A 13135-nucleotide genomic window follows, 5' to 3' on the forward strand; every position below is an offset into this window, starting at 1 on the left:
ATCAAAGTGAGCAGATGAAAGACCAACAACATGTTTTGCTAGTTTTTAGAAAGCACTGGGAAAGAAAGTATTTTATGGCAAAGTATCAGACCATAAAACCATGGGATTACAGCAGAGAGTCATAAACAAGAGTAATATGAAATGGTTCTAATCTAGCCTCATACTTTAGTATTTAAAGTTTCCTTTCTGTGATAAATTTTGAATACAGGAAATGATCCTTGATAGAATACAAAATGGAAAATGAAAATTCTCCCCAATGTATTTCCAACAGTGGTGAGATGTTTTAGGGGCAGCACAAATAGATTTTTTATATGTAATGCATGAGCTCTGGAAACTTCAGATCTTTCATAAATAAAAGAGAATTTAGTTTCCCTGGTTTTTTGAAAGCACAGTGACATTGACACTGAAGGAAAGAAAACAGTAAGCGATAAGAGAGATTTGTGCAAAGGGAAAAACAAAGTAGAGGTTTTATATAGGTTTTCCTATAAAAGTTAATGTGTGTTAGGACATGCTTTGAAGCTATTTATAGTGCGGTCTACTCTGGGGCTAACCAAATAGGCCGGATGATTTGGGTAAGTATCATGCAGCTAGTTTAGTTACAGAGCACTTGCACTGTGAATCTGCCTTTGCTCCTTGGGTACATTTATTTCACAATTACTATTGATCTGAATATGTTTTAATATGCAAAACCACCCATTACTTGCTAATAAAATATTGAGCATGGAAATAAAATGTACAAACTGCCCCCATTGTCTTTACTGTAGTCTACTTGGTTTGGAAAGAGTTTCAGGTTAGGCACAGATTTTTAAAGGTCTCTGCATGCTTTGGATTGAAAGCAAACATGTGCTTCAGTGCGTCTAATGCGGCAAATGTGGCACCTGCCTGCAACTGTTTAAATCAAGCACATTTTCCCAAGATCATAAGGTAACCATGTGAGCCTGGGAAAAGCTTCTGTTTCTGCTTTCAGGTTGCAGATGGATGCTGTCTTCTTGCCCGACACACTCCAAAATGCTGGTCAGCCCTATTACATTTTTTAAATATATGCTTTTCATGGGCAATCTACTATCATGCTAAAATTGTACTACAGCCACCTGGGTAACAGAAAAATAATTTGTTTAAAAAGGATAATAGCTGAGGATTTAAATATCAAATGCATAATGTGAGATACTATGCTCTTTTCATGAGATATTCTGATTAAACTGTCATTTACCCACATTCCTGGCCACCTGTGCTTGGTAACTCAGGTCTCATTTCAGCTGACTTTAAACTGTTGTCATCTGACGGCTAAAACCAAGGAATGAAAGCTGGGTGTAATGATGGATTTGCACAGTATGTGCTTCTCAGCTATTTTAATACCATATATATGGGCCTCCAAATCCCAAGTTGTTTATTCTTAACTTTCATTCTTATAGGAAAATATGTGCCAAAAATGAATGTAAATTCCTGAGGTTTTAGTGCCTTGCCCATTGTATTTCATTGAAGAATATTATTTGTTTGAAGTAAAACTATTCTGTTTGAAGCTTAGTTATATGGTAAATGGCTGTCACAACTGCAAAACAATATTTCACATAATCAGGTATTGAAATTTGAATGCTGGAGAAAATGTGATTTTCTTGGAAAGGAAGTTTACCTTGAGGGAAGATATTGGGATGTTTGGCAGTTGATAACAATTTCACTTATACACATATTGTTTTTAGAAATGAATATTCTCTGAATAATGAGATTCCAGAATCTTAAGACAAGCACCCCATCTAGTGTACAATTACCAATATTGCATCTTAGTTTCTAGTTTCTGCTGCTTTGGATTGTGAGACGAAGATTCATACTCATTTGTGTGAAGGGCTGGGGGTGGTATATTATCTGTATATTTCACAGGCAGGCCAGTTCAAGTTCAGGGCAAACTATTGTTCCTGCAGAGTTTCACTGACCCTCCTGGCTAGTGCTTGAACAAGATCTCTTTGTGCTTATCTGAGTTCCTGCAGGCAAAATGGGTACTTCTTTAGAAGGTTCTTGGAGACCTAGAATGGATTCACATGCCATGCTTAGTGATTACTTTAAACTATGATATGTTTTCTAATTACAGTTAGCTGGGTTCATACATTGCACTAAGCTATAAACCATAGTTTACAACCATAAAGCCTTGATTAATACAGCATGTTAATGCAAAACTAAGCCAACCACAATGATTTAATACCTTGTGTGAAGCCAGCCTTTCACATAAAAATTGTGATTATAATTTAAAAATAATTCCATGTACACTTTCTCTGAACATTTTTAAAGAAAAAGGGCAAGAGAGTTACACACTAGGAGAGATTAGAAATACAAATACATGAAGCTTCAAAGGAGATTTTCTCAAATATTCCTAATTAAAAACCTGCTCACCAGGAAGGGTGGTTCTACATATAGAAAGCTGTTCATGAATAAGCATATTATGTTATCGCCAAATGGTTAGGGAATAGTCTGAAAGAGCCTCATTGTTTAAAACACACACAATTATGTACTACTAAATAATTTAAATTTACTGGGGATTTAGACAGATTTAGGGGTGAATACAACTAATGGACTTCAGCAAAGGATCGTTACCTTGTCGTGGTGCTGGAGCTTGAGCACCTCAATGATGCCATGAGCTAAACCGCAAAGGGCCACCCAAGACGGGAAGGACATGACAGAGAGGTGAGACTAAATGCGATCCCTGGGGAAGGTAATGGCAACCCACCCCAGTATTCTTGCCATGAAAACTAAATGGATCAGTACAACCAGAGATATGTCGGTATACCATTGGAAGATGAGACCCCCAGGTCGGAAGATGGTCAAAATGCTACTGGGGAGGAACAGAGGATGAGCTCAACTAGCCCCAGACGTGATGACGCAGCTAGCTCAAAGCCGAAAGGACGGCTAGCGGCCGACGGTGCTGGTGGTGAATGGCGAATCCGATGTTCTAAGGATCAACACACCATTGGAATCTGGAATGTAAGATCTATGAGCCAGGGAAAATTGGATGTGGTTATTGGTGAGATGTCAAGGTTAAAGATAGACATTCTGGGCGTCAGTGAACTGAAATGGACTGGAATGGGCCACTTCACATCAAATGACCACCAGATCTACTACTGTGGACAAGAGGACCACAGAAGAAATGGAGTAGCCTTCATAATTAATAGTAAAGTGGCTAAAGCAGTGCTTGGATACAATCCAAAAAACTATAGAATGATCTCAATTCAAATTCAGGGCAAGCCATCTAACATCACAGTGATCCAAATATACGCCCCAACCACAGATGCTGAAGAAGCTGAAGTAGTTCAGTTCTATGAGGATCTGCAGCACCTACTGGACAACACGCCTAAAAGAGATGTTATTTTCATCACAGGAGACTGGAATGCTAAGTTGGGCAGTCAAATGACGCCTGGAATTACAGGTAAGCATGGCCTGGGTGAACAAAACGAAGCAGGACATAGGCTGATAGAATGTTGCCAAGACACCTCACTCTGCATAACAAACACTCTCTTCCAACAACCTAAGAGACGGCTTTATACATGGACTTCACCAGATGGACAACACCGACATCAGATTGACTACAGCCTTTGCAGCCAAAGGTGGCAGACATCTATGCAGTCGGTAAAAACAAGACCTGGAGCTGACTGTAGTTCAGATCATGAACTTCTTATTGCACAATTTAGGATCAGACTCAAGAGATTAGGGAAGACTCACAGATCAGCTAGATATGAGCTCACTAATATTCCTAAGGAATATGCAGTGGAGGTGAAGAACAGATTTAAGGGACTGGACTTAGTAGATAGGGTCCCAGAAGAACTATGGACAGAAGTCCGCAACATTGTTCAGGAGGCGGCAACAAAATACATCCCAAAGAAAGAGAAAACCAAGAAGGCAAAATAGCTGTCTGCTGAGACACTAGAAGTAGCCCAAGAAAGAAGGAAAGCAAAAGGCAACAGTGATAGGGGGAGATATGCCCAATTAAATGCAAAATTCCGGAGGTTAGCCAGAAGAGATAAGGAATTATTTTTAAACAAGCAATGCACGGAAGTGGAAGAAGACAATAGAATAGGAAGGACAAGAAACCTCTTCCAGAAAATTAGAAACATCGGAGGTAAATTCCTGGCAAAAATGGGTATGATCAAAAACAAAGATGGCAAGGACCTAACAGAAGAAGAAGAGATCAAGAAAAGGTGGCAAGAATATATGGAAGACCTGTATAGGAAGGATAACAATATCAGGGATAGCTTTGACAGTGTGGTCAGTGAGCTAGAGCCAGACATCCTGAAGAGTGAGGTTGAATGGGCCTTAAGAAGCATTGCTAATAACAAGGCAGCAGGAGATGACGGCATCCCAGTTGAACTGTTCAAAATCTTGCAAGATGATGTTGTCAAGGTAATGCATGCTATATGCCAGCAAATTTGGAAAACACAAGAATGGCCATCAGATTGGAAAAAATCAACTTATATCCCCATACCAAAAAAGGGAAACACGAATGTTCAAACTATCGAACAGTGGCACTCATTTCACATGCCAGTAAGGTAATGCTCAAGATCCTGCAAGGTAGACTTCAGCAACTCATGGAGCGAGAATTGCCAGATGTACAAGCTGGGTTTAGAAAAGGCAGAGGAACTAGGGACCAAATTGCCAATATCCTCTGGATAATGGAAAAAGCCAGGGAGTTTCAGAAAAACATCTATTTCTGTTTTATTGACTATTCTAAAGCCTTTGACTGTGTGGACCATAACAAATTGTGGCAAGTTCTTAGTGGTATGGGGATACCAAGTCATCTTGTCTGCCTCCTGAGGAATCTGTATAACAACCAAGTAGCAACGGTAAGAACAGACCACGGAACAATGGACTGGTTTAAGATTGGGAAAGGAGTACGGCAGGGCTGTATATTCTCACCCTACCTATTCAACCTGTACGCAGAACACATCATGCGACATGCTGGGCTTGAGGAATCCAAGGCTGGAGTTAAAATCACTGGAAGAAACATTAACAATCTCAGATATGCAGATGATACCACTTTGATGGCTGAAAGCCAAGAGGAACTGAGGAGCCTTATGATGAAGGTGAAAGAAGAAAGTGCAAAAGCTGGCTTGCAGCTAAACCTCACCAAGATTATGGTAACCAGCTTGATTGATAACTGGCAAATAGAGGGAAAAAATGTAGAAGCAGTGAAAGACTTCGTATTTCTAGGTGCGAAGATTACTGCAGATGCTGACTGCAGTCAGGAAATCAGAAGACGTTTAATCCTTGGGAGAAGAGCAATGACAAATCTCGATAAAATAGTTAAGAGCAGAGACATCACACTGACAACAAAGGTCCGCATAGTTAAAGCAATGGTGTTCCCGGTAGTAACATATGGCTGCGAGAGCTGGACCATAAGGAAGGCTGAGAGAAGGAAGATTGATGCTTTGGAACTGTGGTGTTGGAGGAAAATTCTGAGAGTGCCTTGGACTGCAAGAAGATCAAACCAGTCCATCCTCCAGGAAATAAAGCCAGACTGCTCACTTGAGGGAATGATATTAAAGGCCAAACTGAAATACTTTGGCCACGTAATGAGAAGTCAGGACACCCTGGAGAAGATGCTGATGCTAGGGAGAGTGGAGGGCAAAAGGAAGAGGGGCCGACCAAGGGCAAGATGGATGGATGATATTCTAGAGGTGATGGACTCGTCCCTGGGGGAGCTGGGGGTGTTGATGACCGACAGGAAGCTCTGGCGTGGGCTGGTCCATGAAGTCACAAAGAGTCAGAAGCGACTAAACGAATAAACAACACAACTAATGGAATCTTTTTTTTTGCTGAAACACTGCAGCGGAAAAGGATGGGAAGCAAAAGGGTCCTAAAGTGTCTTTGAAGAGTAAGTGAACATTGAAAAGTGTTAAGCAAATACTTAAATTTATGACTGTTATAGAAGGATGGTTTGCAAATCTCTGAATCTTTTCCAAATAGCAGGAATTTGACAGTTTTATTAGGAAAAAAATAAGTCATTGCTGTCTTCTGATTTTGATTAGTTTCAGATAGGAAACTGTGGAATAGAATGAGCATATTATGAGATTCATTCCTGGCATAATCTTTCTTTGGTGGTTTGGCATGTTGGTTTCTTTTTTACTGGAGCCATTGCCAAGTACCATTAAGATCTTATCGATTGTCAGCTTCTGTTATTCGAACAAACTTTTTCACAGCCACATGCTTATTAGATAGGGATGCTTACTTAGGAGCAGACCAGATGTTCAAACATTGTACAGAAAACCATGATGCTGAGAATGTAATAGGCTCCCTCTCTGCATTGTTTTCCCCCATAAACTCTTTCAGAAAACAAAAAGGCGGTACAAAAACATCCACAACCATGTTTGCAGTGGAAACAAAAGTCATATTAATGGGGCTGAGGATGAGTGATATTTATTACATGGGCTGCTTCATGTTTTTTTGTAATAAGGAAGCCCTGTCTGATGATGTGCTAATATTTGCATTCAGATATCATGGTGACACAGTGTCCCTGCTGCAGTGGCATCAAGGTAGTACAGACAAAAATCAGAATAAACTCAGGATATTGTTGGGAAATAAGCCAGGTATTGATCATGAGAAGTTCCATTAAAAAGCTCATCAAAGTCCAGAGACAGTAGCTGTCAAGTAACCCTTGTACTACTCATATGTATAAGACCTGGAGAAAACTGATACATAGGCTATTGGTTGTATAAACTATTTGCAAGAACTAAACAGCTACTCCTAGACGCTTGGTTTAATAAGAAAGGAGCAACCTGTAGGATTACACAGGATGCCACTGAACGTCATGAAACATGGACGGAATCTTTTTATTTCTTATAGGCCAAGGGTACATGAAGGGTAAGAACAGCTCTTTTTCAAAACTATTTAAACAAAATATTCATAAAATAGTTCATGACAATACTATACCCCTTTCTGAGACCATAAAATGAAATATACAGTATATTTCTATAGCATAATGGCAAATATTTGTAGAACCGACTAGATTTCATCAGCTAATAATTATCTTACCATCTCTTCTTTGAAATTTTGGTCCTCTGAGTATCAAAAGAGCATTCCTAATTTGCAAAAATCAATACAGGAATTAGGTGATCAGCTTTAGTCATATCATGAGTAATTCTTTAAAAAAAAAAACCAGCAACATCAGGACTTTAAAGGTATTCAGGCATCTTTCCTACATACACTGCTTGAGCCTAACAGATTTTGTGCTAGAGTTCTAATGCCACATTTAGGCCCCAGCCATGGGCATTCTTGGATAAATAGGGAGAACTCATCCTCGCAAGATGGTCTGTGCCTGTGATCTGGATGATGCTTTTTCTCTTCCCCTGACTCAAATGTGGCCTCTCAGTCATGTAGGGCACCAGACAGGGAATGGCAGCTTCTGAAAGCCCTGGACTCCTCAGGAATACCTTAAGGTTCCTTGAAACTGGTGTTCTCCTGGGATAGCTAAGTGTTGAGAAGAGGCTCCCAATGAAGAATTCTTTAGCACAGAGATGACACAGGGATCCTTAAACAGGGATTCTTCCTGCTATATGCCTAGGCCCCTAAAAGACCCAACAAGGGCAGGCTGCCATTTCTAATTTGTCAGTACATTCATACTTCCTTTTAATTTTATCTTATTTTGTACTTTCTTTTAATGTTTTGTTATATTGCTATGCAAACTTTTCTATGGAGTATCTGTATTTTATAATTTCTATGTATTCGTCCTTTCTTTCTTTTCAAAATAAATACATTTTTTAAAAAATCTTGAAAACTCCCCCTCCCCATTTTTTTTCACCAAAATATCTTCCAAAGCATTGTTGGGAACACAAATTATATTTCCACTGAGAACCACCATTTAAATGTTCTACAGTGTAGTAGAACAATTTGTCCAAAGCAGTATTAGAAATGTAACATAGTGGTTGATATTTGTCTATATGATCCCAAAGCTAAAATCTCATCAGGACTGTAGTTACTGATCATCAGGACTGTAGTTATCAGTACCCATAAGACCTGTAACCAGCCTTGTTTGCTTTGATGGTGAATAACTAAAAGGAGTATTACCAAAAGGAAATGACTTCTTATCAGTGGTTTTTCTTTGGGATAATTTTCATTGTCCAAGATTAGGCTTCCCCTGTTTATTCTTGCTTTTTTTTCTATTCAGAACTATTTATTTGTTGTTGCAGATTATGGCTATGTTGCTAGCACCTACATGGCTAATTATTTACCTTGGGCTACTGAGATCTATCCAAGCTGGTGCTTATTATGGGATCAAGCAGATGCCTCCTCAAGTGCCACAGTACCAACCCCTTGGGCAACAAGTACCTCACATGCCATTGGGTAAAGATGGAGTGCCAATGCAGCACATGGGAAAGGAAGGGCCACACCTACCATATGGAAAAGAATATATACCTCAGTATATAAAAGAAATTCCACTGATCCCCATGCTTGGCAAGGAGAGGATTTCAAAGAAAGAGAAAGGTAATATGGACAAGATGTGAGTTAGGTTGGGCTTACTGACAGTGACTGGACCAAAGTCACCTGGTGAGCTTCCATGCTGAGGGCAGACTTGAAACTTAGTCTCCCTTGCCCTAGCCCAGAACCCTAATTACTGCACTGTAGAGATTGGGAAGGGAAGGCAATTTTCATTTATTGACTATAACTTTGCCTAAATATGTATATTGCAAAATTCAAAAATCTACGTTTGTGAAGAATACTTTGCTGAGTTTGGTTGATTTTTGGGGGTGGGGTGGAGGAGGCAAGACTGTTTGTGTATTTATTCTGAGTCAGCTATAACCTTAAGTTGGCGAGAGAGTTGATGACAACCCCAGAAGCTTAAGCCTTTTTTTTCCTTCAGCTCCCAAACTATTTCTAGTTGTGTCACCAAAAATGGTCAGTTTCCTCACCCCTCCCTAAATGCTAAGTTCACCCTGCCCTGTCCCCAGAATGTTCCCACACCTGCCTTAAGCAGAGTGAGATGGCTGCCTCAGATGGTAGATTCTGGTGTGTAATCCTGGGACAGGCCATTGGCAAGCAAAGCTGTATGTGTGTCCCATAGCCTCAGCAGCTTGTCGCCTTTAGTGCAGTAGAAGAAAGTACCACTTTACCCAGAGCTGAAGTACAGTTTTAGTGAAATACAGAGAGAGGAATGGGAGTGCATCCTGTCCACCCTCATTTTCATATCTATATCTTCCAAATTTGGAGAAGTCACAAAGCGATCCTTTCCAACTAGTCATTTTTCTTTAATTCTCTAGATTTTGCTACAGAAAAGCAAATAAAAATATCAACCTGAATATGGGTATAATTCATTAGGAAAGAAGGAAAAAAACCGCATTTGGGGTCTGCAGCATTGACCATGAAATTGATAATGCTTTCTGAATAATGAATCTATCCTCCCTTTGGACATCAACTATGCTATAAAAATATCCAGCCAATAGATTGATACATCAATTCTGTTTGAAGCATATTGGTGACTTCTAGAGCAGTTGAGATAATAGTTAATATTCCTTTGTTTCTCTTTCTCTCTTATAAAGCAGAAATGCCATTAGCCAGCTTGAGAGGTGAACAGGGTCCTCCTGGGGAGCCTGGACCAAGAGGGCCTCCAGGACCTCCAGGGCTGCCAGGACATGGAGTACCAGGAGCTAAAGGAAAACCAGGACCACAAGGATACCCAGGAATTGGAAAACCAGGCATGCCTGGAATGCCAGGAAAGCCAGGAGCAGTGGGGGCTCCAGGATCAAGAGGGGAAATGGGGCCAAAGGGGGAGATTGGACCTATGGGCATTCCAGGACCCCAAGGACCACCAGGACCTCATGGACTGCCTGGAATAGGAAAACCAGGTGACAGAGGACTACCAGGACAACCAGGAGCAAAGGGTGAGCCAGGAATGAAAGGGCAACCTGGGATACAAGGCGCCCCAGGCCCCAAAGGAGATAAAGGTGTTGGGATTCCAGGATTACCAGGGCTAAAAGGGCCACCTGGTTTACCTGGTCCCCCAGGTCCTGTTGGACTTCCTGGTATAGGCAAACCAGGTATGATAGGGTTTCCAGGCCCTCAGGGAGCTGTTGGAAAGCCAGGACCTCCAGGGGAACCAGGGCCTCAGGGGTTAGCTGGGGCTCCTGGAATTCAAGGTCCTCCTGGTCTTCCAGGTATAGGGAAGCCAGGACAAAATGGAATCCCAGGACCATCAGGCATTCCAGGTGGGAAAGGTGAACAAGGCTTGCCAGGTTTACCAGGACCACCTGGTCCTCCTGGGATTGGGAAGCCAGGTTTCCCTGGTCTTAAAGGTGATCGAGGTATGGGTGGTGCTCCAGGCCCACTGGGGCCAAAGGGTGAAAAAGGTCACATGGGCCCACCTGGCATGGGTGGGCCTCCAGGGGAACCAGGCCAACCAGGCCAACCTGGATTAATGGGCCCCTCAGGTATGATGGGATTCCCAGGTCCAAAAGGAGAAGTTGGAGCTGTTGGGCCTCCAGGACCTATTGGTCCCAAAGGTGACCTTGGTTTGCAGGGTTTCCCAGGGAAACCTGGTTTCCCAGGAGACGTAGGCCCTCCAGGTGTGAGAGGCTTGCCTGGTCCAATTGGACCAAAAGGAGAAGCTGGGCACAAAGGTTTACCAGGTTTGCCTGGTGCTTATGGGCTGATGGGCCCCAAAGGAGAACCTGGAAACCCAGGAGCTCAAGGCCATCAGGGCCCTGCTGGAATCCCAGGTCTTGCAGGACCAAGTGGCCCAATCGGACCTCCTGGACTACCTGGAGCTAAAGGTGAACGGGGTTTGCCAGGCCCACCAGGTTTTCCAGGAATGGGGAAACCTGGCATTGCAGGGATGCCAGGACCCCCTGGAAAACCTGGATCTCTTGGTGCTCCTGGCCAGCCAGGCCTTCAGGGACCTCCAGGACCACCTGGCCCCCCTGGCCCTCCAGGAATAATGCAACCTACACCACCAGATATGGGACAGTATTTGCCTGAAGTGGGGCCAGGCCTTGATGGAATAAAGTCTCCATATGGCTATATGGGGAAGAAAAGCAAAAATGGTGCTGGTGCTGCTGCTGCCGCCGCTGCCGCCACTACCTATGAGATGCCAGCTTTCACAGCTGAGCTCACCACTCCTTTTCCACGGGTGAGGGTTCCTGTGATGTTTGACAAGCTCCTTTATAACGGCAGGCAGAATTATAATCCACAGACTGGTGTCTTTACCTGTGAAATCCCCGGGATCTACTACTTCGCTTACCACATCCACTGCAAAGGGGGAAATGTCTGGGTGGCGTTATTTAAAAACAATGAGCCTTTGATGTACACTTACGACGAATACAAGAAAGGCTTCCTGGACCAAGCTTCCGGAAGTGCTGTTGTCCAGCTCACACACGGTGACAGAGTTTACATCCAGATGCCATCTGAACAGGCAGCCGGACTTTACGCTGGGCAATACGTTCACTCGTCTTTCTCCGGATATTTATTGTATCCAATGTAAACGACACACTCAGACAAAATGAAAGCTCTTTTTCTGTGTTTCCAAATCTATACTATTGAAAGGTGCATTTATTGGGGGTTTTTTGGACCAACATGTACAATATTAAAATAAAATTACCAATTCAAACATTATGTACAGCTTGTTGTAAAGAAAAACTGTTCATAAGCCCAGGGTTAATTGGCTTGCTGCTGTACAATGAATCTTTTCAACGTTTGTCTGCTTTTTTGTATTAAAAGAAATGTCATGTCAGGGTCCACATAAGATGCTTACTGAACACTTGCTTCTAGGGCGAAACTTTCATCTAAAGTGGAAGGTGATAGACAAAGAAACAGAAGAAACAGAAGTTTATTCTAAAATAGTACTATAAAGTTTTTTTTTAAACTGCACTGACTTAAAGAAGACTCAACAATCTTATGCCAAGTTCTCTTAGCCAAAGTTTCTATTTTTATGTGAAGTTTTTTTATCTGCTCATATTGACAACAATAGTAAAAAAGGACAAATCTCAGTGTTAGAAAGCTATTTAATTAATACCAAATTGACTGAAATCCATGACACCAGGTTTTTTTCCCCAGCAAGCAATAGGCCATATTTATAGTTGCAAGAATATTTTTAAGTATCCAGATTGGTTTGTGGAATATTGTACATCAATGACTTAGAGGTAAAAGGGATTGTATACAAACCAAGTAAAGTTAGTACAACACAGATAAACAGTTGGTGGATAGTCACTTTTGCCTTCCAGATTGACTTATGGATCACAGAAAATAAATATAGAAAATGGCAAAGTGCACCTGAAGTCAGGTAAGGTTGTGATATCTGACACACAAACACCCAATGAATGATCCCTTTTCATTTGGGAACCACTCCTGCAGGTTTTGGTCATGAAATGATAGGGTATAGAACAAAGCACTGGTTGTTTGATATGTTCAAAATGGAAGCTGCTTATTCATTGTTCATTTTCCTATGTCGTTTTAACAAATACTGGAAGAGATGGCTAGCAATGGCTGAGAATAGCACAATTCCTTTAGTTTTGCATATGGTGTGATGCATATGGGTTGCATGAAGGCAATGCCATATAATGAAATAACTGTCTTCAATCAAAACATTGTTTATGTTTTTTTCCTAAATGCCTATGTTGGCCTTTAAATGCATGCAGATTAGAGATTCTTATGTATGTGGGAGCAGCAAAATATTGTGGCTATTATTATTTCATCCTGAAGAAGGTCAATCTATCTGGTTGCTAAGAATTAATATCAAATTAATGGAACATTAATAATAATAATAATAATAATAATAATAATAATTTAACTATTTTCAGCCTGCCATTGAAGATAAGTCTTCAAAGAGCAGCTGACTGAATAAAATCCTATATAAGAATAAAACAGCAAAAAAATGAGAATCAACAAATAATCAGCAATTGTAACAACCAGCACTCACAGTTTTAAAGTCTAAATGTCTGAAACCCAAACCAGTCCATTAAGAAATGTACATGAAAGGGTAAAGAGAATACCTCACTCTCCTAAATTCCTAAAAACTTGCAATCATGGATCCTGCATAGCAACCCATCCCAGAAACATACAACTACTGGTGAAAGGCTTTCTCTCTTGTTCTTGTCAATTTAACAGTCCTCAGAGGTTAGCACATGAGAAGGACTTCCATAACTGTTTCCAAGTATTAGTAAGTCCCTGT

General features: G+C 41.2%; 1 protein-coding gene across 1 annotated transcript in view; it reads left to right on the forward strand.

Annotated features, from left to right (window-relative positions):
• The window catches only part of COL8A1 (collagen type VIII alpha 1 chain), a 124313-nt gene extending 111610 nt beyond the window's left edge, over positions 1–12703 (forward strand). The window contains exons 3-4 of the mRNA XM_063305628.1: positions 8166–8460; positions 9516–12703. Coding sequence (XP_063161698.1) covers positions 8169–8460; positions 9516–11449 — 2226 coding nt within the window. The 5' untranslated portion in view covers positions 8166–8168 and the 3' untranslated portion in view covers positions 11450–12703. The remainder of the gene's footprint in view (positions 1–8165; positions 8461–9515) is intronic.
• The last annotated feature ends 432 nt before the right edge of the window (positions 12704–13135 follow it).

Source organism: Candoia aspera, chromosome 5, assembly GCF_035149785.1.
Source record: "Candoia aspera isolate rCanAsp1 chromosome 5, rCanAsp1.hap2, whole genome shotgun sequence".
NCBI lineage: Eukaryota > Metazoa > Chordata > Lepidosauria > Squamata > Boidae > Candoia > Candoia aspera.